The sequence below is a fragment of the Cetorhinus maximus genome, chromosome 11 (assembly GCF_964194155.1).
Source record: "Cetorhinus maximus chromosome 11, sCetMax3.hap1.1, whole genome shotgun sequence".
In the NCBI taxonomy this organism is placed as follows: Eukaryota; Metazoa; Chordata; class Chondrichthyes; order Lamniformes; family Cetorhinidae; genus Cetorhinus; species Cetorhinus maximus.
This window is the reverse complement of record NC_135889.1, coordinates 54,897,107-54,922,678: the sequence shown is the minus strand read 5'-3', so window position 1 is coordinate 54,922,678 and position 25,572 is coordinate 54,897,107. Positions and strand designations below refer to the sequence as shown.

The 25,572-nt window shown below is 43.6% G+C and overlaps 1 protein-coding gene across 3 annotated transcripts in view; it reads right to left on the bottom strand.

Moving 5' to 3' along the window:
* Window positions 1–25,572, bottom strand: part of znf385b (zinc finger protein 385B) — a 423,045-nt gene that overhangs the window by 241,074 nt on the left and 156,399 nt on the right. Inside the window, exon 1 of one of the 3 annotated variants that reach the window (XM_078551946.1) lies at window positions 4,890–5,079. The exons of the other annotated variants lie outside the window; for them this stretch is intronic. Coding sequence (XP_078408072.1) covers window positions 4,890–4,935 — 46 coding nt within the window. The 5' untranslated portion in view covers window positions 4,936–5,079. Of the gene's footprint in view, window positions 1–4,889; window positions 5,080–25,572 lie in introns of those variants that run through there. 3 annotated transcript variants of the gene reach the window in all.

Here is a 25,572-nt window from a genome sequence, read left to right as displayed (position 1 = left end):
CGGTGCTCGTACATTCAAAGTAAGTGACCCTGTGTACGTATGTAACTTTGGAAGTGGACCATGCTGGACTTTAGGAGCTATCCTTTCAGAACCTGGTCCATTGTCATTTCGAGTTCAAGCTGAGAACAAAGTAGTGCACAAACATGTGGATCACATTCGAGTAAGAGAAACATCTCAATGAATGCAAGATCTACCTGTGATTGATGTTTCGCTGCCATTCTCTGAAGTGTGTGGTCGCCCTACAGCTGCTATTCCTGACACATCAAATGAGCTGTTAAATACAGAACCACCCAGTTCCAGTGATGCATCTTTTTGTGTAGCTCAAGACCCTGTTGTTCCTGTTCTGGAACCTACCCCAGAAAGGCTGCGTTGCTCTGACCGTTCCTGCAGAGCACCACAGCCTAGATATGCTTGCCAAGGACACTAAGGGGCAGAATTGGAGTTTGGGCAGTGCACCCCAAATCTCCTAGCTTTAGGTTTGTTTAAAAGTGAGAGAGCACGTTCTGTTCTTTGTTTACGAGGGAAGTTAAAGACGAGACATTACAAATGTTTTGTTAGTTTTCAGACATGTTGTTGTAGTAAACATATAAGGAACTTAAGGGGGAGGAAATGTAGTAATTAGATTAGTTGTCTCTCTCTCTCCTGTCAATCAACCATAGGTAAATGCTATGGGAGGTGTTTCTGATAGACAGATGGCGACAAGCATGTAAGCATCATAACATCTGACCTCAATGAAATTTAAGTTTATCTGCACTAAACCTGCTCCTCCCTCAAGTTAATACAGTGCAGTTAAGTTTATGAAGATGAGCGTGTCACATTTTCAGTAAATAAACAAAACCATGAAGAACCCTGACAAACATGTTAACACAACCTTTTACTCCTAATAGATTTACAAGTAAACAGTGTGAATTTTAGGAATCAAACCTTACAGATGATAAAGATGGTTAAATGACTGTGCTGTAAATCAATTAAACCTCTCCAATATGTACATCCTGATCTTAATATGCAGGAATGTATCAAATCTTTGTATAAATTGTATTATTTGGAAATAAATTCTATCTAAAAAATAAAGTCAATGATTTAGATTTAATGTTGCTGAAGATTTTGGTGCCTGGCAAGGGGAATGTTCTAGAATTATCACTAAATAATGCCAACATTTCACTGCTCTTTCAAAGTCACACATTTCTATTTTATTGAGATATCTGATCGACTGGAGTGGGGTTTCTGTGCATTTGTGCCTAAATCATATACCTGCTCTTAATAAATGGATTCATGATATTGTTAAATGAAGCATTGATGGAGCCTTTCTTTCAGGTGAACTGTTTGAAGAATGATTTATACAGACTATATAAATGTGATGGATCATCTTTCATAGAATCGCAAACCATAGGAGGAGGTGAATTGGCCCATCTTGTCTGTGTCAGCTCTTTGTTTAAATGTATAACTAATTTTTATACAGAAAATAATACCTGTGTTACGGGGATCCGTGGAATTTTTGTAATGCAGAAGAGGCTGCTCAAAGCAAAAAGGTTGAGAATCCTTGTATTAAATGATTACTCACTGGGAGTAACTTATGGAAGACAATATGAGCATGGAAACATTGCTGGAAATACTTGCTCTCCTCAATGCAGCCCGATTTCGGCAAAGGGACCTAAATTGGTTTTAGGCCTCTAATTTACGTACGGAAGGAACATAAAACTTGTTTTGGGTGATGGACTGGGACAGCTGTAAAATGGACTGGCCTAATTTTGGTTTGGATATTTTTCAGGCATCTTTGAGGCATTGTATGTTGGTGTCCAAAATTAGCTCTTGTGCCATAAAAATCGATTCAATGTGGCCCAATTTCTGCGCCCATTGAATGAAGTGTCACAGGAATCAGTGCGGGGTACACTATTGTTTCTAATCTAAATTCGACGTATATTGCAAAATCAGTACATTTTAAGTCTGAGCCATCATTTTGAAGCTGTGTGGTTCTCTTATCTAGCTGCATCTTAAGTACTATATTTAATTCTGATCTCCAAGGCAAAAGGCAAATAGTTAAGCCCTGAAGAATGGCAAGTCTGATCCCTATTGTCAGAGGACTACATTAGGAAGATTAAAAAGACTTGGATTCTTCAACTTCTAAAGGAAATGTATGAGAGTGAAACCAGTTGTGGGGTAAGAATACTATGTGAAATAGAAAAGATTGATCCTGAGTAATGTTTCAAGTTAAATAATCACTACAGGACAAAAGGGCATAAACAAGAAAAAAAACAAGTTAAGGACTGATGTAAGGAAGTAATGCTACTCACAGAGAAATTAATGCCTAGAATGGTTTTGCTGAAAAGTTGGTGAAGGTAAACACTTGGAGCCAAATTGGCAGCTAGATACTATGATCATGGATTCTAAGGCCCAGACCTTCCATTTTCCGGATAGTCAGAGACAGGGCATACCTCTCAAGATGTGCAACGGGGCCCCTCAAAAGTCCTAATGCACTGACTATGTGGGAATTGTCTGGGAAGTTTGAACTTCCAATGGGCATTTCCCCTGCTCCCCGAGACCCTCTGAATAAGCCTCCAACTCTTAGTTAGAGTCGGGGACTTCAGACGGTTCTGAGTTACTTACCTGAATTGTTATCCAGGAAATGTTAGACAAATTAAAACCTAGTCTGACATCTGGGTAAATATACAGCTGACCCCCTCCCAACTCCCCCCTTGATCTCCTGACTACCCCCTGACTCCCCCAATCTGACCTAGTCTCCTGACTCCCTGCTTGATCCCCTCGACTACCCCTCCCGAAGCCCTGACTCCACTGACCCGACCCAGCTGACCTGACCCGACTACCGCCTCCAACTCCCCCATTACCCCGATAGCCCCTGACCTGACCCACCTTTACCCAACTACATTCTCTCCATAGCTTTTCAAAGAAACTCTGGGAGGTTTAAACTCTTTACCTATCATAATATGGCAGCTAGTGCTACAAAATGGGCATATGGCTTGCCTTCCCCCAACGATCCAGCGCTACAAAGAAGCAGCTCCATTTCTGGTGCATTCCACATTTCTGGAGATGCCAGGATCAGAAGTCCCAGACAGAAATGCAGAGCTTCAGCATGGCACAGAAAAATGGGAGCAGAGTGGCAATCCGATGGTGATTGTCTCTCTCTGGAAGATTCAGGCAAGGATTCACTGCAAGAGGGAGCAAGGCAAGCCGAATAGCCTCATGTGACCTTATCTTTACGAACTGATGTTTCTTGAAGAAATGATTTACGTTATATAGCATTTCAGAATTTTTCTTTCATACAGAAATTATAAAATTTAAGTTGTCACTTTGATCACCATCTAAATTCTTATAAGATTTATATTTTCTTGCTACAATTTTAAACAACATTTCTGATATTGAAATTAATTGAATATAATTCTCATGTAAATGACCCGTAAAACATGTTTGCACTCCATTCCACAACTACAGCCGAATGTCGGTTCATGACATAAAATGAGAAATTTTCTGTTGAATCACACAAGTCTCCCAGTGTAGCTCTGCCAGGCAGAGGCAGAGCAAATGGTTTGGTGGGGAACCATTCCACTTCTTCTCAAGAAAGAATATTGAATATGTCCATCCTGCTATGGGTGGGCATATCAAATGACCATTCTGATGAGAAAACATCATACAGCATCCGACCATCACAATGCAAGATGCTAGGAATGCCAGTCCTACTTCTTTGCTATGGATCATAGGATGATTAGTTACACTCCCTTTGCCTGGGAACTTTTTAAAATTAAAGGATCAATGCTGGAGGATTCCTGGAAGTAATAACGGTGGCCATGCTCCACTATTTCAAGTGTTTGTGCTGCTCAATGCCAATTTCTCAATCTTTCCCTGCTGCAGATTTCTTGGCACAGATGACAAACTTATCAGGTGCCTTTCAGAATTATTCTAACAAGCCTTCCCACGCCCTCTGAAAATTCACTGAGGACAGTAGGAGGCTGGGTGGGTGGACTAACTTTATAGAAGGTTTTAACCAAAGTAGAAAATGCCAGCAATAAAATATTGCATGTAATATTTTCAACTTACAGAAATACCTGTCTGTAAAGTGAATAGAAGAAGAATTTCCTCCCTAACAGCACTGTGGGTGTACCTGCACCACTTAAACTGCAACGGTTCAAGAACCTGGCTCACCACGACCTTCTCAAGGACAATTAGGGATGTGCAACAAATGCTGGCCTAACCAGCGGTGCCCACATCCCATGAAAGAAATTTAAAAATTATAAAGAGCAAGGTAATTACAGAACACCTAGTGTTTCACAATTGTTGACACACATCGATCTTCATCTCACCAGTTTTGTTTATCAAGGCTTTCTTCTTCAGTTTTAATGCAGACACTCCACTGTTACAAATTATACCAAATTTACATAATGCTCTGCAAATGCAAAGCATGAGTGTTAAGGCTGCAAAAGTGGATAGTGGACAGAATTAAAGAAAAACAATTCAAAAACAAAGCACAAACAGTTGAAGGCTAAGGCTATCACTTGTTTTTTTTTAAAAAAGTTATAAATTTAATAATGAACGCACCGAACGTACAAAGGATATTTGTTGAAAAAGATGTAGCAATTTACTGGTTGCCTCATAAGTACATTGCATACTACTTCAATTTTATTAAGAAATACTCCAAACTAGTTCAAACTTGTTGCTGTGCTTGTCTATCCTGTGTTTCAGTTCCTTAAACTGCAGATCTCAAGCAGGTCAATATTGTAATACAAGCTATAGTAAGATACCTCGTAAAAGCCTCTATTCAATTTAACTTAGTTTAAAATTTACAAAGTAATTTTCTTCTGCCAGCCATTTACATGCAATAAATATATTATGAATAGATAGCACAGAGTCTAAAGTACAGCACATTGTGTGAGACATACCTTGCATGGTAAGTATGTCCAATAGTCTATTGCTATCCCAAAACATCAAAAGGCTAGACTTCAGCAGTCAAAAATTCCTTTTCATCGCGATGCACTATTTCCATGTAAAGATGGATGCTAGGAAACAGCAGCTACGGTAAGTTTAGACAAAGAGAAGGTAATTGCTGCCAAGCTCTAATTGCTGTTGCTGATGTATGAAACTTGATCTCAGGTGGGTGGGTAACCTGACTGCATCTCTGACGTCACAGCCCCAGCCAAATATAACCTAATACAACTTCCTCTCAAAATATCCCAACTATACAATTTAAATATACTTAGTTACCACTTTGAAAAGGAACTTTACTTATAAAATAGAACAATAAGTCTTAAAACATATAATAGTTTTAAAATAGGTAATTTTTAAACAGCTCAAGAATATCTCTGATGATAAGATGGGGAAATAATTTAAGGAATCAGCCTCAGAGATCTCAATACTTTGCAGGAAGTCACTTTAGACCATCTTGCATCCAGAAGCAAGGAGTACGGTAAAGATAGGTGAAGGCTTCCTTCAAGTTCAGGGCTAGTTGCCCTCAAGTCTTGTTGCTCTTCAAATTCACTGCCAGATGAGTCATAACCATATAAATGAACACAGAATATATTGCAATATCATTTATTTTTTAAGGTATCACTTGCAGTCAACTTTCAAATAACTTTCATTTTTCTGTCATCAGAGGCCTGGAATAAAAGCCTACATGTGGCTCAGAATAAGACACCACCTGCTTGAATATCTCCCATCAACTTTAATAAGTGCCAAACAACTACATACATACTGGAGGATGCAGTTAGTAAGCTCGAAGTAGCTGGGTAGGTCTCAGTACATAAATGAAGAGGAGCAATAATAAAAACAAAAATATGCTGGAAAAACTCAGCCGGTCTGGCAGTATCTGTGGAGAAAGATTCAAGTCCAATATGACTCTTCTTTAGAACTGAGAACTGAAGAAGTGTCATATTGGACTTGAAACATTAACTCTGTCTCTCTATCCACAGATGCTGCCAGCCTGGCTGACTTTTTCCAGCATTTTATGTTCTTATTTCAGATTTCCAGCATCCACAGTATTTTGCTGTTATTTTAGTGAATGAGAGCAAGTGGTTATAGCAAAGGATGGTCAAGGATTTTCTAGTCCAACAGCCACATTACAGTGATAAAAACAAAAAACTGCGGATGCTGGAAATCCAAAACAGAAACAGAATTACCTGGAAAAACTCAGCAGGTCTGGCAGCATCGGCGGAGAAGAATAAAGTTGACGTTTCGAGTCCTCATGACCCTTCAACAGAACTGAGTAAAATTAGGAGAGGGGTGAAATATAAGCTGGTTTAAGGTGGGGGGGTGGGGGGGGGGGGTGGGGGAGAGAGAGAGAGAGAGAGAGAGAGAAGTGGAACGGGGGGGGGGTGGTTGTAGGGACAAGCAAGCAGTGATAGGAGCAGATAATCAAAAGATGTCACAGTCAAAAGAATAAAGAGGTGTTGAAGGTGGTGATATTATCTAAGAGAATGTGCTAATTAAGAATGGATGGCAGGACACACAAGGTACCTCACCCCACCCCCACTAGAGCTGTACCTTGTGTGTTCTGCCATCCATTCTTAATTAGCACATTCTCTTAGATAATATCACCACCTTCAGCACCTCTTTGTTCCTTTGTCTGTGACATCTTTTGATTATCTGCTCCTATCATTGCTTGCTTGTCCCTACAACCACCACCCCCCCGAACTTCTCTCCACACCCCTCCCAACCACCTTAAACCAGCTTATATTTCACCCCTCTCCTAATTTTACTCAGTTCTGTTGAAGGGTCATGAGGACTCGAAACGTCAACTTTATTCTTCTCCACCGACGCTGCCAGGCCCGCTGAGTTTTTCCAGGTAATTCTGTTTTTGTTTTGAGCCACATTACAGTAATTGGTATCTCAAATGTAGAAATATAGTGAAATTGGACACTGCATAATGTCACTACTACTCATCAGTAGCAAAGCAGATGATAGTGCTAGCCAACCTGAAAATGTGTGGGCAAAAGGGTAATTGATGCTCACCTAGATTGAACTTGGCACAGAAAACCTCAGGGAGCAGTGGCCATATTGCCTGTCAATGCCAGTGTTGGGCCTTTGATGCAGATTAGCTGACAGGATCGTTGCAACATGTGGCAAAGTTGTGTAACCAGTTCACTTCTGATGTGCAGCCTGTGCAGGACATTTTCTTTTATCATTGGTGGGTAGGTGTGCCAAGACCAGTTGGCATGATGGCAACCTTGGTCTCTGCAGCTCAGGTGCCCGATCATCTCCTGAGGATACCTTCTCTGATCTTTTTTCATAATTATAACATATTGGATTGGAATAAAACCAAACTAACACCCATTATTAACTTTATCTTTCCTAACTGCCCCTTGACAAGATGCGAAGGTTGCACCAAACTGATTTCAGGCTCTTGTGAAAGCTGGCATTGGAAAAACTGCTTCTCCTTTACCCTCTTTTCCCATTGATTAAGATCCACTGAAGTCTTGTAAATCTTTGACATACAATTTCTTTACCATGTACCAAGAAACTATGGGCTATTTTTTCAGTGTATTACAAAAATGTATTTCACTGAGTAAATAAAAAAATCCTCTTTTTAGCAAGCCTCACTGTGGGCACAAATTCAAAAAATTACCTCAATGTACACAAGAAGCAAAAGATAAAGAGAAAATTTGTACTGACGGAAATGTAAGTAACGACACAGCAAATAGTGCACTTTTAGTAAAAATAGAATTATGCTTACAACAGAGGGGGAAATAAAATACAGTTTGCTACATAATTTCCATGGATTAAACCACCAACTTTCCATTCCCAGTACTTTTATGTTTAAAGGCATAACGAACACATAGCTGCATGTCCAGGTGTTTACAGCCTTAAACTTCCATGTGACTTAATCCTTCCAAGCAAATGTAAGAGATATGTGTCACATTTCACAACCAGCATTGCACTGACGCTAAAATCAAGTGGCAGTACTAACTCCTCCATTACTCTCCCTAAGACAAGTAATCAGCAGAATAATATAGCATAGCACCATTTCCATGTCATCGGTTCCCCAAAGTGTACAGCATTATTAATGGCACAGATGTGGCTGATCTCCAATCTCACAGGCTCCATGAACTGAAAAGGGTTTCAGTTCACTAATGAATATGCCATCTGGTATCACAGGCACATTATACACATGAAACGCTGCGACACGGGTAACTCTCGAGTCCTTCACCTTATGGGAACCCATGGCTGTCACCAATATTTAAAGGGTCAAAATGGTTCCTTGATGGGAAGGGCACTGGGTGAATCCCCTTGAGGCAGTCATGAACAAGAACTGAAGAGATATAATAATAAGGCAGATATAACCAGTACTGGCATAATCAAACATAATATTGCAACATTAAAAGAAAGCGTCCAATATTTGGAGCTATCTGTGTAAATGCAGCATAGCCGCATCAGCTCTCAAATGTCACTCAAGTCTGGTGCCTACCCAGCTTTGCCACCCAAAGAGTCATTGCCATGAAAATTATGGAAGCAGAGGCCCAGCATATCAAATGCCAGAGCAGGACGCCAAGGTATATCCTGAAGGTATTCCTACTTAACCCCAGTTTTAGGCTGGAGCTCGGCCTAAATTTTCCTTAAAATTTTGGCCCATTTTGAGGTGGTAATGGCACAGATGGGGGTGGAAAATGGAGCGTGATGTGTTATGCCAGCTCCCCAATCAATTTCCTGTTGCCATTTCCATTGGAGGATGGGAAATCAGACAGGAAGCACTGGAATTGTCAACTTTGCAGAGGGAGAGAGTTTGAACAGCAGCTGGGCTGAGGTAGATGCAAAGGTGGCAATGTTATGGAGGCAAAGACAGGTTTTGTAATGAAGAGGGTATGAGGTACAAAAGCTTAACTCGGAATTAAATACAACAGTGAAATTGAAAACAATCTAGCTCGTTTTCAAAAATCAATTCATGGGATATGGGTGTCGCTGGCTAGGCCAGCACTTATTACCCATCCTAATTGCCCTTAAGAAGATGGTGATGAGTTGCCTTCTTGAACCTCTGCAGTCCATGAGACAGTAACCAAGAGGAGAAACACGGACAGTGCCAAGATTACAGGGTTTGAGGAGGAAACTGAAGAAAATAGCTCCAGTCTTACGAATTTTTATCTATCTTTTGCATGGTCTCAATCCAGTGCCTCAAAAGCATGGGCCGGAACTTTGTGACCCTCCCCTCCCCCACACTCCCAGGAGTGGTTTGGCAGGCAGAGGGGGCCATAAAATCGGTGACATGTCGAGGGTGCCATGTGCATCACCTACCAGCCTTGGCTGAGATTTTACTAACAGCGGGGTAGGAGTCACATGTCCATACCCTTGGGCCAACTGAGGCTCTTAAGTTGTCAACTGACAGCCACTTAAGGGCCTTTTTTCATTGCTGTTGGCAGTTTACCAGTGACGAGGGGTGCCCACACCACAAGCGAGACCGCCAGGTAAACTCTGACAGCCTGGCTGTGGTTTTGGGGCATTGGATTTGCAGGAGTGACTGGGTTGGGTGTGCCTTTGTTGTATCTGATAATCCGATGCCTCAGTTGGTGCAGGGTCATCAGGTTTTATTATTATTGTTTTTCTTAGCAATTTTTATACAACTGCATTGCTTGCTTGGCCATTTCAGAGGGCAGTCAGGAGTCAGCCACAGTAGATCTGGTGTCACAGCCTGGCCATTCTGGACAAGGATGGCAGGTTTCCCTCTAAAAGGGGCCTCAATGAATCAGATCGGGTTTTAAGAAAATGCAGCAGTTTCATCTTCGGCATTACTGATGCAAATGTTTTATTCCAGATTCATTTGATGAATGGAATTTGAATTCCCCTGCAGCTGCGGTGCGATTTGAACTGATGTCTCTAGATCCAGGTCCCTGGATTACTGGTTTGGTTCAGGAATTTCGCCAATATGCTCAATGCATAGTACCCACCGGAGTGCCCCACCTCCAACCAAGCAGCAAGGGCTGCCCCATTGTTTCCCCTGGCTCCTGATCAATGTGCCACCCACCACACACAGCCCCCACCTCTCAACAGGGTCTGCCTGACCTGCCCCAGCAAAGCTGACACACTTACCTGGCTATCCAGCCTCCATCACTATTTCTCATTGGGGACCGAGTGCAGTCTCAGCAGTGGCCACCAGTCCCGGTGGCACTGCTGGGACTGGAGAGCTGTTGCCCACCTGGTTGGCCGGTGACTCTTGGAGGCGGTCGTCCTCTCAACATGGGGATGGAAGCCACGGCTTCAGGCAATTAACTACCTGATGACCGTAAAATCCGGTTGTGGCTTCCCGGGCTGGCAGGGCGGGCTCACCCCTGATTTGTTAGCCGTGGGTGGGGCCACTGCCTCTGCTTAAAAGATTGGCCATGTATTCATCCGCATGCCTGCCCACAGCCTCAAGAGCGAAAAATATTAAAATTCAAAGCAGTGAAGTAGAGAGTGATGCTTTAAGTTGAGGCAGAAGGTTACTCTTCTTTTGGTTTGAGTCAGGAGATCTAGTAGTTGACATGGACGCCCTAAGTGTAGACAGTTGCTTACATAAGCAGCAGCTCAGAAACGGGAGCATAGTGGCTAAATTCCTGAACCAAACCAGTAATCCAGGGACCTGGATCTAGAGATATGAGTTCAAATCGCACCGCAGCTACAGGGGAATTCAAATTCCATTCATCATAATAAAACATTCGCATCAGTAATGTTGAAGATGAAACTGCTGCATTTTTCGAAAACCCAAACTAGTTCATTGAGGCCCCTTTTAGAAGGAAACCTGCCATCCTTACCCAGAATGGCCAGAATATGACACTAGGTCTACTGTGGCTGACTCCTGACTGCCCTCTGAAATGGCTGAGCAAGCAATGCAGTTGTATAAAAATTGCTAAGACAAACAATAATAATAAAACCTGATGACCCTGCACCAACTGAGGCATCGGATTATCAGATACAGCAAAGGCACACCCAACCCAGTCAATCCTGCAAATCCTTCTCACTAATATCCGAGGGCATGTCCCACAGGCTAGTCAAGCAACAGCCTGATACAGTCATACTCAGATTCATACATTTTTGCCAAGACCTCATGCTCCACCATCACTAACCCTGGATCTGTCCTGTTCCACCGGTGCAAATCCATCGGAGGTGGCAGTGCAGTGGTATTCAGTCAGAAGGGAGTGGCTCTGAGAATTCTCAACATTGACTCCAGACACCATGATTTCTCCTGGTATCAGATCAAACATGTGAGGACTACAATATAAAAGCAGGGATGTGCTGCTGAAGCTTTATAAGGCTCTGGTCAGACCACATTTAGAATATTGTGAGCAATTTTGGGCCCCGTATCTCAGGAAGGATGTTCTGGCCCTGGAAAGGGTCCAGAGGAGGTTCACGAGAATGATCTCAGGAATGAAAGGCTTAACATATGAGGAACGTTTGAGGACTCTGGGTCTATATTCGATGGAGTTTAGAAGGATGAGGGGGGATCTGATTGAAACTTACAGAATACTGAAAGGCCTGGATAGAGTGGACGTGGGGAAGATGTTTCCATTAGTAGGAGAGACCAGGACCGAGGGCACAGCCTCAGAGTAAAGGGAAGACCTTTTAGAACAGAGATGAGGAGAAACCTCTTTAGCCAGAGAGTGATGAATCTATGGAATTCATTGCCACAGAAGGCTGTGGAGGCCAGGTCATTGAGTGTATTTAAGACCAAGATAGATAGGTTCTTGATTGGTAAGGGGATCAAAGGTTACGGGAAGAAGGCGGGAGAATGGGGTTGAGAAACTTATCAGCCATGATTGAATGGCGGAGCAGACTCGATGGGCCGAATGACCTAATTTCTGCTCCTATGTCTTATGGTCTTATGTGCAAGGAAACCTGCTGCTGACTACCACCTAACGCGCTCCCTCAGCTGATGAATCAGTCCTCCTCCGTGTTGGACACCACTTGGAAGGGCACTGAGGATAGTAAGGGCATAGAACGTACTCTAGTTGGGGGATTTCAATGTCTATCATCAGTTTTCCGCCTATTCATTCCACATTATATGAAGAAATGGTGATGCCCACCGGATATAACTGTTACCATCCCAGTAGAAGCCCAGTAACAGTTTTTTTCAAAAGAAGAAATCTGAAATTCCAGTTGTGTACTAAAATGAAGCCACAGGATTCCATGGTTTAAGTCGAATAAATTTTTGCTATAAAAGAGTCAACCAAAGCAAACGCTAAATACTGTCTTAGGTACCCTCCTGTACTCTAAAACCTAAGTTTTTAACATAAGTTAAACATGAATTATCAAGCAAATTGTGGTCGATTATAAGCTATTAATTATACATTAAATGGCAGACAAGATAAATCTTACAAATTGGCTCAGCAGTCTGCTCAGCTTGTATATCATCAATCTCAGTCACAAAGTCCTTCAAAACTCTATCTTCTTCATAAAGGATTTCAGCTCCTCTCCTAGGAGCTAGTCTGACCCCCAGCCAACAGCAGTGCACAACCAGAGTTCCACATTGACTCCAGACTGTCTTCACTGAAAATGGCACATCAATGCAGAACCTCCTCAACTGAAATTAGACAGCGTAGATCCAGCAATATTATCTACAAGTAACAAAAACAGCTGCAGCAACTATACCTTTGCTTATTTTCAGCTTCTGGATCTAGTCCCTGTCTTCTTCAGCCTACATGTAATGCACCACTGGGATCATCATCTTCATCTAAGCCCAGAGGGCTTTCTGTGTCCCTTAAAATGATTTCAACCAAGTTCAGTCTCCTCAGAAGTTTTGGTTGTCAATCTCAGTTTCCTTAGAGGGTCAGGTTCCTTTCTCAGTTTCCCTTTTCAATTACGGTCTCTCTCAAAAATATAAGCTTTGGAACGACGGATTCCATCACACAGCAAAGACAATGCACCATGACAACATCCAGCTGCATTGCTGAAGAATTGAGCTGCCATGCCCCAACCCAAGTTACTTCAGCATAGCTAGTACACTAACATTTACCTGACAAAGTGGAAAATTTCCCTGGTATGCCTTGTCCACAAAAAGGGTTATTGGAATCTGACCAATAACTACCCATCATCCTATTCTCAAGCATCAGAAAAATGATGGAAAGTGTCATCAACGGTGCTATGGGAAAAGATGGGAAGAGGCTCGAATGGAATATAAACACCAGCTTGGACTGGTTGGCCTATTCCTGCACCATATATACTATGTAATCATATGTAAATGACATTAACTCACCATCCACCCAATCACTGATCCACAATTTTATTTTCACCAGAGCTATTCAGCTCTAGGCCTCATAACATCCTTGGCACAAACACAAAGAAAGAGCTGAGGTGAGAGTGACTGCCCTTGGCATCAAAGCAACATTTGACCAAGTATGGTATCAAGTAGCCTAGCAAAATCAAATTCAATGGGAATCAACTCTCCACTGGCTAGGTTCATACCTAGCACAAAGGAAGATGATTGCCGATCAATTCAACTCCAGAAGAACTGCAGATGTTTCTAAGGATAGTGACCTAGGTCCAACAATCTTCTGCTACTTTTTCAATGACCTTCCTTTCATCATGTGGTCAGAAGTGAGGATGTTTGTGTGACTGCAGCGTTCAGTTCCATTTGCAACTCGCCAGATAAGAAAGCAGTTCATGCCCGCAGGCAGCAAGACCTGGACCACATTCAGGATTTGGAAGCAGCACGTACCATTCGTGCCACACAAATGTCAGGCAATGATTATCTCCAATATGAGTGAGTCTAATCACCTCTCTTGGTATTCAACACCATTACCATTATCCAATCCCTGGGGTGCCACCATTAAACAGAAACTTAACTGGGCCAACCACATAGCTACAAGTGCAGATCTGAAGCTGAGTATTCTGTAGTAAGTGACTCACGTCTTGACTCCCCACTGCCTTTCCACCATCTACAAATCAGGAGTGTGATGCAGTCTTGCCCACTTGCCTGGATGAGTGCATTTCCAACAACATTCAAGAAGCTTAACATCATCTAAGACAATGTAGGACTGGCATCTGTAATGCTGGGGATCACAGCAGTAGGATCATCAAGGGGAGACGATGGCGTAGTGATATTCTTGCTGGGCTAGTAATCCAGAGGACCCGGGTTCGAATCCCGCCACAGCTGATGGTGGAATTTGAATTCAATAAAAACCTGGAATTACCATTGTTGATTGTTGTAAAAACCCACCTGGTTCACCAATGCCCTTTAGGGAAGGAAATCTGTCGTCCTTACCTGGTCTGGCCTAAATGTGACTCCAGACCCACAGCAACTCTTGACTCTTAAATGCCCTCTGAAATGGCAAGCCACTCAATTGTAACAAACCGCTACAAAGACTGGATGGACCACCCGGAAACAACAATGGCAATCGCAGCCCTGTCGACCCTGCAAAGTCCTCCTTACTAACATCTGGGAGAGCTGTCTCACAGATTAATCAAGCAACACCCTGACATAGTCATCCTCATGGAATCACACCTTACAGATAATGTCCCAGTCCCACTGAGGTGGTGGCACAGTGGCATACAGTTGGGAGTTGCCCTGGGAGTCCTCAACATCGACTGTGGACCCCATGAAGTCTCATGAGAGTATTGGTAGGAGTGACCACCACACAGTCATTGTGGAGACAAAGTCCCGCCTTCACATCGAGGATACCCTCCACCGTGTTGTGTGGCACTACCACTGTGCTAAATGGGATGGATTTCGAACAGATCTAGCAACTCAAGACTGGGCCTCGATGAGGTGCTGTGGGCCATCAGCAGCAGCAGAATTGTATGCGAACACAATCTGTAACCTCATGGCCTGGCATATCCCCCACTCTACCATTACCATCAAGCTAGGGGATCAACCCTGTTTCAATGAAGAGTGCAGGAGGGCATACCAGGAGCAGCACCAGGCATACCTAAAAATGAGGTTTCAACCTGGTGAAACTATAAAACAGGACTACTTGTGTGCCAAACAGCATAAGCAGCAAGTGATAGACAGAGTTAAGCAATCCCACAACCAACGGATCAGATCTAAGCTCTGCAGTCCTGCCACATCCAGTCGTGAATGGTGGTGGGCAATTAAACAACTCACTGGAGAAGGAGGCTCCACAAATATCCCCATCCTCAATGATGGAGGAACCCAGCACAGCAGTGCAAAAGATAAGGCTGAAGCATTCGCAACAATTTTCAGCCAGAAGTGATGAGTGGATGATCCATCTCGTCCTCCTCCAGAGGTCCCCAGCATCACAGATGTCATTCTTCAGCCAATTCGATTCATTCCACGTGATATCAAGAAACAGCTGAAGGCACTGGATACTACAAAGGCTATGGACCCTGACAACATTCCTGCAATAGTACTGATTACTTGTGCTCCAGAACTTGCTGCGCCCCTAGCCAAGCTGTTTCAGTAAAGCTACAACACTGGCATCTACCCGGCTATGTGGAAAATTGTCCAGGTACGACCTGTGCACAAAAAGCAGTACAAATCCAACCCGGCCAATTACCGTCCCTTCAGTCTACTCTCGATCATCAGTAAAGTAATGGAAGGGGTCATCAACAATGCTATCAAGCGGCACTTGCTTAGCAATAATCTGCTCACTGAAGCCCAGTTTGGGTTCTGCCAGGGCAACTCAGCTCCTGACCTCATTACAGCCTTGATCCCAACATGGACAAAAGAGCTGAATTCCCGAGGTGAGAGTGACTGCCCTTGACATCAATGCAGCATTTGACCGAGTGTGGCATCAAGGAACCCTAGCAAAACTGTAGTCAATGGGAATCAGGGGGTAAAACTCTCCACCGGTTGGAGTCATACCGAGCACAAAGGAAGATGGTTGTGGTCAGTCATCTCAGCTCCAGGTCATCACTGCAGGAGTTCCTCAGGGTGGTGTCCTAGGCCCAACCATCTTCAGCTGCTTCATCATATGGTCAGAAGTGGGGATGTTTGCTGATGATAGCACAATGTTCAGCACCATTCGTGACTCCTCAGATACTGAAGCAGTCCATGTCCAAATACAGCAAGACCTGTACAATATCCAGGCTTGGGCTGACAAGTGGCAAGTAACATTCGCACCACCCAAGTGTCAGACAATGACCATCTCCAACAAGAGAGAATCCAACCATCACCGCTTGATGTTAAATGGCATTACCTTCACTGAATCCCCCACTATCAACATCCTGGGGGCTTACCATTGACCAGAAATTGAACTAGACTAGCCATATAAATACTATGGCTACAAGAGCAGGTCAGAGGCTAGGAATCGTGCGATGAGTAACTTGCCTCATGGCTCCCCAAAGCCTGTCCACCATCTACAAGGCACAAGTCCTGAATGTGATGGAATACTCCCCACTTGCCTGGATGAGTGCAGCTCCAACAACACTCAAGAAGCTAGGCATCGTCCAGGACAAAGCAGCCTACTTGACTGGCACCACATCCACAAACATTCACTTCCTCCACCACCGATGCACAGTAGCAGCAGTGTGTACCATCTACAAGATGTGCTGCAGGAATTCACGAAGGCTTCTTAGGCAGCACCTTCCAAACCCACGACCTCTACCATCTAGAAGGACAAAGGCAGCAGATAGATGGTAACGCCACCACCTGGAAGTTCCCCTCCAAGTCACTCACCACCCTGACTTGGAAATATATTGTTGTTCCTTCACTGTCGCTGGGTCATCACTCCCCAAAGCCTGTCCACCATCTATAAGCTACAAGTCAAGAGTGTGATGAAAACACTTCACTAGCCTGAATGAGTGCAGCTCCAACAATACTCAAGATGCTCAACACCATCTAAGACAAAGCATCCCACATGAGTGGCATCCCATCCACCACTTTTAGCACTCTCTCCCTCCACCAATGATGCACAATACCTAACAGTATTATGGATGTACTCACACCACATGGACTGTAGCCATTCAAGAAGGCAGCTCACCACCACTTTCTCAAGGGCAATTAGGAATGGGCAATAAATGCTGGCCTAGCAGCAACGTTTACATCCCAAGCATGAATAAAAAAAACTTAGCATATAAAGCATCTAAACTCATCTACTCTACATTTTAAATTACAGCTAATGAAAGGGATCTTCCATACAGTATTATCCCATCTTGATGCTTTTGCAACAGGCTTTGGGAGTCATAAGGTGAGTGACTCATAACAGAATTTGAGCCTCTGGCCTGCTCATGTAGCCACACTATTTATATGGCTGGTCCAGTTAAGTGTCTGTATTCCTGTATCCAATGTATTCCTGGTCGCTGCTATTGCTATGGTGGTGGTGGGGAGAGGGCTTTAAAATTTCAAGGGCTGCCTTGACTAAAATAGGAGCAAGGAATTGGCATTTAAAAAAATATTTTGTTTCAGCCAGTACCACCAACCATGCTCTAATAGGGTCAAATTTGCTCAACCTATTTAACAACTCCTTGGTTCTACAAACAATGCCATGGTCCCCAGCAAACCACTCGCTTAACCATGTTTTTATTACCTCAGCTGAATTTCACCCACACCCTCCTCACTAACTTCCTGAACTCCACTCTAAACAAGGTCCAAAATTCTGACAGAAGCACTTTGTTCCACGGTAGTCATATCTTGTACATTACCGCTTTTTTTTGCCAACCTTAATTGGCTCCATGTCCTTCAATGCACTTAATTCAAATCATCACACTTGTTCATAAATCTCTCCATGGGCTTGCACTCCAGGCCTCTGCAACCACCTCCAGCACTACATCCTAGCCACTTCAGTTTTCTGACTCTGGCATGCAAATCTCCCTTCCATTCCAACACTGATTGCAGAGCCTTTAGCTGCTTGTAGCCAGGCTCTCTGAAAGTCCCTGAAAACACCACCTTGCTACTTCTTTCACAACACGTTTGTGCCTTTTTCAACCATGCTTTCGGTCATCTCTTCAAACCTTTATTGCTACTTGTTATCCATTCCCCTTCTAAAATGCCTTCCGGTGTTTATGAATGCAAGTCCTTAGGACTAAGTTATCAGTGAATATGTAACTACAATACACCTATTCATTTGCCTCGCTGAACAAGGGAGGGTTAAGTATGAAATTTGTATTTGCCTGAAACTATAGATGTAGAAAAGATTTACAAAGATGACACTAGATATGTGTTGTTCCACCTATTAGGAAAGGATGAACAAAAAGGGGATAACCTAATAGACTTCTGTAAAGTACCAAAAGTTTCTGATGGAGTAGACACAGAGGGTGTGTTTCCAGTTATAGGGGACTGCAAAGCAGAAGTTCATCAATATAAGATAGTCACCAAGAATTAAAATAGATAATTCAGAAGAAACCTCTTTACCCAGAAGGTGGTGGAAATGTGAAGTTGCTTCCACAGAGAGTGATTGAAGCAAATAGTATTTAAGGGAAAGCGAGACAAGGATATGAAGGAGAAGGGAATAAAGGGATATGCTGAGAGTTAGATAAGGAAGGATGGAAGAATGCTCAAATGGAGCATAAATGCTAGCACGACCCGGTTGGGTTGAATAGTCTGTTTCTGTGCTGTATATTAGCATGCAGGAACGAGTGAGTTTATAACTCGGAGTGGCAGGAACCTCAAACTCACTGCCCCTAATATCATCAATTTGTTTGTCTGGAATAGGAGGACCTGTTGATTGGGGAGATGAATGACATTGGTCCCAGTCCTGTTGAAATGCAACTCATTTATCCTGAACAGGTTGTTCCTGACCCAATGCCCCAGGAATCTGAAACTGTCCCTCCTGCAGCATTTCTCCAGCCGCATATTAAATAGTACCTGGCCGGGATTTTCTGGTCCCACCTGCGGTGGGAACTGTTGCGGACGGGAACAGAAAATTTGGAGGTGTAGCCAAAAATCTATTGGCTTTCTGCAGGACTGGAAAATCCAGGCTGCAGACGGGACCAGAAAATCCTGCCCTTTATCTTACTTTACCCACGGAAAGTAATCTAGAGATTACCACATTTGAGGTTCTGCTCTTTAACTTGTTCCTGAGCTCCTGAAACTCTGTTGGGAGAACTTCAACCATTTTTCTTCCTATGTTGCTGGTTCTAACATGGACCGTGACTTCTAGTTCTTCCCCTTGCCCCACAAAATGTGCTGCACACATTCAAGTGATTTAATAGGGACTATCTTATGTTGGAGGCCTTCCCTTTTAGACCCTCCCAAATGCAACTGCCTGTGTGCATCTGCCAATATCATGGATTTTAACATGTTAAATTGTTGAGTCCTATGCTTATGCTGCATACATTTTCAAACCTTCCACCTTGGTTGGTAAAACTGTTTTGTCTGCTGAAAAGAAAAACTCGAGTTTATTACTGTCTTTCTTGGCTTTGAAATGCAATTTCTTAAATTATATTTTTCAACCACAAAGCAGGCTTCATGTTATAAAAATAACCCTCCTGGAAATACTAAAAGGGTGGTTTCTACCCAGATTTTTAAACTTGGTTTTTAAAAGGTTCTTTTAAAAACCTGATATCCAGTAAACATGATTTTCCCGCACTAGCATATGATACCCGTAAGGTATCATATTATCAGAGTCTTTCGGGATGAAGTTCTCCTGGACAATGGGCCCTCAATTGTTCCCTTCTCACCCTCTCTCATGGAAGGTGAGTTGGGCCACAATATGAGATAGGAGATGTTGTATAAGTGGAAAAACAGACAATGATAATGATCCTTTTCTCCTGCAGTTCAATGAAAGTGATTTAATTTTAACTGCAGATGAGGTGTTAGGAGCACTAAGAAGTTGGAACCCATGTTGTAGCAGGGGCTGTTGTAAGGGTCGTATGGTGTCTCATGGAGAGGTCAGGAGGCTGGAATGGTTGAACATTAAATGCTTATTAATAACTAACTATACACCTCTCTGAGGTACAGCCCTGTATGGGTGCTGACTCCATGCTTGCTCCTTCCAGACTACTACACACAGTCTACTATCATGTGACTCTCTACATCACTATGTGGGCAGTACCATTTCCCCAGTCCCACGTTAACCCTTGCTATGCCAAACACCCTATACTACAGGAGAAAGATGAAGAAAACAACTATGTAAGGAGAGGTTTGAAAAATTTAGAAACTGACAATAGCCGTTGCTTACAGTACCACTGATTGTGCTATTTGTGTCAAATCTGATCCGAAATCTGTCCTTAGTTTTTGACAAGTGCGGTTAGGTCAGATAACATTAATTGTTAATTGTTAACATTAATTGTTAAATCAACAAGAATCATCATGCACCTGTATTAAAAAATCTCCTATTTTCCCCTTTTATGTATCTACTTTGTCTCTAAGAGAAAAAAAAAGTATTGGAAAAAAGTTCACTTAACTAGGAGGCTCTGTGTAGAATCACAGTGAGCATAAGACCAATTAAATTGGCAGGTTTGCTGAGAACCACTGTACATGTTAATGTAATTGAAGACAGAATAGCTATTAAAGTGCCTATTTTACTGCAACATGTTTTAGAAATCGCAGACTATAAAAGAGAACATCGAGTCCACTTGTAAATCCCCCTCAACTATGGCATTAAATGATAGGAACTAACGTCATTCAGGCACACTCATGCTGGAATTTTGCGGTAACAAACATAATTGGAGGTGGTAATGGAATGTGCCATTCTATTTTTTCATACTGAGGCACCATGAAGTCTTAGTAGCTATTTCCTCATATTTTTAAACAAAGTTAAACTTCTTATTTTTATATTGCTGCCAAAAAACTTAGAATAAATTCAAGCATGTTCTGCAATGGTAAAAGAGTAGCTTTGTGAGCCTGTGTTTCTCGTGCGCATGTGCTGGAAGCAATGATGGAATGTAGAGCTATAAGATCAAAGGCCAATTCTGGAATCTACACTCCCATCTTGCAAGGTGGCTTTGCAAAATTATGCCTATAATGTAGTTGAGTGTTCCCTCCATTGCATATACTTTTTAACACTTTTAAATGATTTTAATAATAAGCCACCATAAAATATACACAATGTCCGACACAAGCACTCCATTCACATCTCTCATCCAGCCATCTGAATTCTGAATAAGGTTCTAACAAAATCAACAGAAACATGTTGTAGGCTTGTACCAACTAACAACCTACAAAGGAAATTTTTGTCCTCCGTTTTAGGGTTTGCACAACACAATCATCAGCAATTCATTCGGTTCTGACCAACATAACGAAGAAGGGCTACTCAGCTGACAGGCGAGAGAATATTCCTAGCAGGTGCATTTGGTACATCATTGTCCTCATGCTTATGCACAGGTCCATTTCTGCAACTCCACATACACTAAAGTCCCTGACATCTGCTGAAGAGATGCCAGAGGCACTAAATCAGGTAGTGATCCCACATGTTGTGACGCGGCAGGTGATGTGTGCCAGACAGATCAAATCCGCAAGAGAAACTTGATCAAACGATCACAACAGTTTTGCAATTTGTATTTATTTCGCAATGCATGCCCTGAATTCAGAAGTGATAAGTCCACCAAGACTTCAGAGATCTTTTAAAACTAAATTAAACATTTATTAATAAAAGAAAAGATTTCAAGCATATACATAGGTCTACAAATTACACCTATAGTAACTCCTACAGCAGCTAATTAATCTGGCTTCCAGTTATACCCCCATTAAGGCAGCAGTAAAAAAACAGATTTTAAACAGATCCAGTTAAGTCAACACAATACCCTGGTCAATAGAATTCAAAGTGGCTTTTCCCAGCTTCGGTTTCTGTAGATAGCAGGTGTAATGCACAAATACTAGAGGCTTCTCACACTTCTGTTAGATCTTCCCTGACACAAAGCCTCATTCTCCTCTATACATGTTTCTCCATTTTAATGTAAATTCCATTGTTCCCATATGTCTTTGGAATTTTACCTTTCTCATGATATAAATCTTTCCATGGTGCTAATGTTATCAATAACCTTAGCTTCTCTGGCTAAGTGTAACATCTCCTTGAAATTCAAATTGGCCTGATTTACCTAAAAATGCAAATTCTCCTCACCTCACATTCTAAGACTTCAGCCATATTTACATATTTAGCATTTCAAACCTAGCTTCATTTGATGAGTCAAAGCCTCCAGTCCAGCTGCCTCCAATTCAATTAAATCCCACACACACAGAGAGAAACTATCCAAACCTCACTATTAACCTACTTTTGCAATAACCCACAACAATATTATGAGAATTTTATATTTTCGCGACACACAGAAAATACAAAAATATTCATGGCTATGGGTCACAGAGTTGAAAGGAGTTAAGGCACAAGATCAGCCATGATCGTAATGGATGATGCAGCATATGGCTCATATGGTCTACTACTGCCCCTATTTCTTGTGATCTTGATCCTGAGGGGTCTTGACAGGGTAGATACTGAGGGGATGTTTCCCCTCATGGGGAAATCGAGAACTAGGGAACACAAGTTAAAAATAAGGGGTCTCCCATTTAAGACAGAAATGAAGAGGAATTTTTGCTCTCAGAGGGTCTTTGTTAGTCTTTGGAATTGTCTTCTACAGGGAGCAGCGCAGGCTTGATCACTTAATATATTCAAGGATGAGTTAGACAGAATTTTTTTTATTTACAAGGCAGTTAAGGGCTCTGTGGAGAAGGCAGGAAATAGGAGTTAAGGCAGCGGTCAGCTCAGGCATGATCTATTGAGTGGCAAAGAAGGCTCGGTGGGCCGAATGGCCTACTCCTGCTCCTACTTTTTATGGAGCAGAATTTTTTATTTGACATGCGGGGGGTGGACCCCGCACATCTGTGCATAAAATGATATGCGGTGACGTCGGGCGAGCATCCCAATGTCACCGCGCGCCATCGCGATATTTTGCTGCGTCGGACTTCATCCGCCATTAATTAAGGGGCCAGTTAAGGCCCTTTAGTCTTCAATCGACGCCAATTTTTCGGCGCCTGTGCGATCTTCGGGTCGGCGCACGGGCACAACGGGCAGGTGGGTAGGAGACCTTTCTATTAGCCTCATACACAGGCAGGATAAGAGGGCTCAGTGGGGGTCATGAATCTGCTTTGTGAAGGATTTATTGGAGAAAGTATTTTAAACTTGCCTGTGTGATCTGCTGTACTTCAGAACGCATCCCAACAGCCTTTTCTGGACTTTTAACCTTCAGGTCAGCACTCTGCAGTGAGGAATCTTTTGCGGGCCTGTAGCTTTCAGGAAGACTTAGCCTGAGTATGGGATCCGATCTGTCCACTGGATACAGCTCCTCTGAGGAGGAAGGGAGGGGGAGGGCTAGAAGGAGGAGGAGGCCAGGAGTGTACATTCAGCCTCCAGGGGAGCCACCTTTGATAGTACAGGCACAGGCACAAGGGGCGCATGGCTAAGAGGTAGCCCAAGGTGGAAGGGGCCGCAGAAGACGCCACTATCCTGCTGTCAGGATATACAGGCGGCAAAGCAGTTACCCCAATATGTCTGAGATGCAGTGCCGAAGGAGGGTCCGACTGTCAGGGGAGACAGTCAACTATATGTGTCAGATGATTTAGCCTGCGATCTCCCCTGTGTGGGCGGACACGCCGTGCTAGTGGCTCTGAAGGTCACAGCTGCCCTCAACCTCTATGCCTCTGGCTCATTCCAGGGCTCGGTGGGTGATCTTTGCGGGGTCTCCCAATCAGCTGTCCTCACTTGTGTCAAGCAGGTCACAGACGCTCTGTTCAGGCGTGCATTGACCTTCATCCACTTCCGCTGGGACCAGGCCAGCCAGACAGAGCGAGCCAGAGGCTTCGCAGCCATTGCTGGCTTCCCCCGCGTCCAGGGTGCTATAGACTGCACACATGTGGCCATCGAGGCACCAGCAGGTGAGCCCGGTGCCTTCGTTAACAGGAAGGGCTTCCACTCCATGAACGTGCAGATAGTGTGTGACCACAGGATGCTGATTCTACAAGACTGTGCAAGGTACCCAGGCAGCTCCCACGACGCTTACATACTCAGACACTCCCAGGTGCCGGGGCTCTTCAGTGCTCCAGCCCGGCTTGATGGATGGCTGCTGGGTGACAAGGTCTATCCCCTCAGAAGGTGGCTCATGAAGCGTCTCCGCCATCCAAGAACAGAAGCTGAGCAGCGGTACAATAGGAGCCACGCCTCCACAAGGGCTGTGGTGGAGAGAGCCATTGATCTTCTCAAGATGTGCTTCCGATGCCTGGACCGCTCAGGGGGCGCACTCCAGTACCCCCCCTAGATCGTGTCTCGGTGATAGTGGTTGCATGCTGCGCATTCCACAATCTTGCGCTGGAAAAGGGGGGATGCTATGGACGATGAAGATGTCAACGCAGTGGCTGCGGCTGCACACGATGAGTCCAGCACTGATTCTGAGGATGAGCATGCACAGGGAAATGCTGAGGGGGTAGAGGCTGACCCAGGAGTACTCCAAGGAGGCAGGGAGGCCCAGGATGCTTTAATCCAACGAACCTTCAGCTAGCACAACACAGATGGATCACTAGGACCAGCCTTGCCTGGCGCCTCGATGCTCGACGCCCAAGTGCAAAATCTGCCAAGTCATCAGCAGGGACTAAGGGCCTTGGACATAAAGTTGAATGTCCAAAGAAACACTCATGATACTTTTCTTAAATATACACATGCAGAAGAAATGAGCCACCTCAGCCATGGTCACACATCTGGCATTTAATGTGTGATTCAGAAATTCTCACAATTATTAAAAAGTGTAAACAACCAAATATAAATCATAAGGACCTAATCTCGGGCCAACACAAAAGCACCAGTGAGAAACCCGTGGTGTGCCTAATGTGCCTTATGTTTACGTTTATAGGTGTTACGTCTTGGTGCTGCCCCATCGCTGGGAGTGGCAACTGAGACAGCCTACTGACTCTGCTGTCCTGTTGGCCTCGATGGCCTTGGCGGTTGACTGTGGTCTGTGGAGCCTGTGCTGCCCCGCCTGGGAGCGAGTTGCCAGTTCCACAGCTTAATTGGCCCACCTGCGTAAAATGGCAGGGCGGAACCAATCGCGGGCGGCGATCGGGTCCACGCCCACCCGTGTCCGCTCCTGCTCCCCCCCACCAAACAGAAATTCCTGGCCATAATCTTATGAGACATTTTAAATCCAGCTGTGGCTCAGCTGCCTCTGAGACAGAAGATTGTGGGTTTAAGTCCCACTGCAAAGACTGGAATGAAATGTCTTGGCTGTCACTCAAGTGCAATGCTGCACTGTTGGAGGTGCTGTCTTTTGGATGAGATGATAAACCAGGCCTGGCCTGTTCTCTCACATGGACATAGCAGATCCCACAGCACTATTGCAAAGAACACTGCGGAGTTATCCCCAGTGTCCTGGATCTCTCAACAAAAATCACCAAAACAGGGGGATGGTCAGGAGGGAGCAGGAACACATTCGGAACATGTTGCAGTCCCCACCATCTTTACCACATCTTTTCCAGGGTGAGGGGCTCTTAAATCCAACTGTCCTATATTACAGCTCACAATTTTTTCCTACTTTTGTAGATGCAGGAATCAAGCAAACCCAACTGAATAAAAACTGCTTAGAAGGTCCTCTAGTTTTGAAACCGTTATCAAATTTTGTGGGTTTGTATTTTCCCCATTCTTTACCCTGATTTTCCTGACAACCACCAAGACAGGAATTGTTTGTGCGCAGCACATATTAATTCTGTGAACACATATTGCATTGTGTTCCTCAAAAGTCACTTTTACTATTAAACTTGAATATCTTTAGAACAAGTGATTCTAAGGTTAC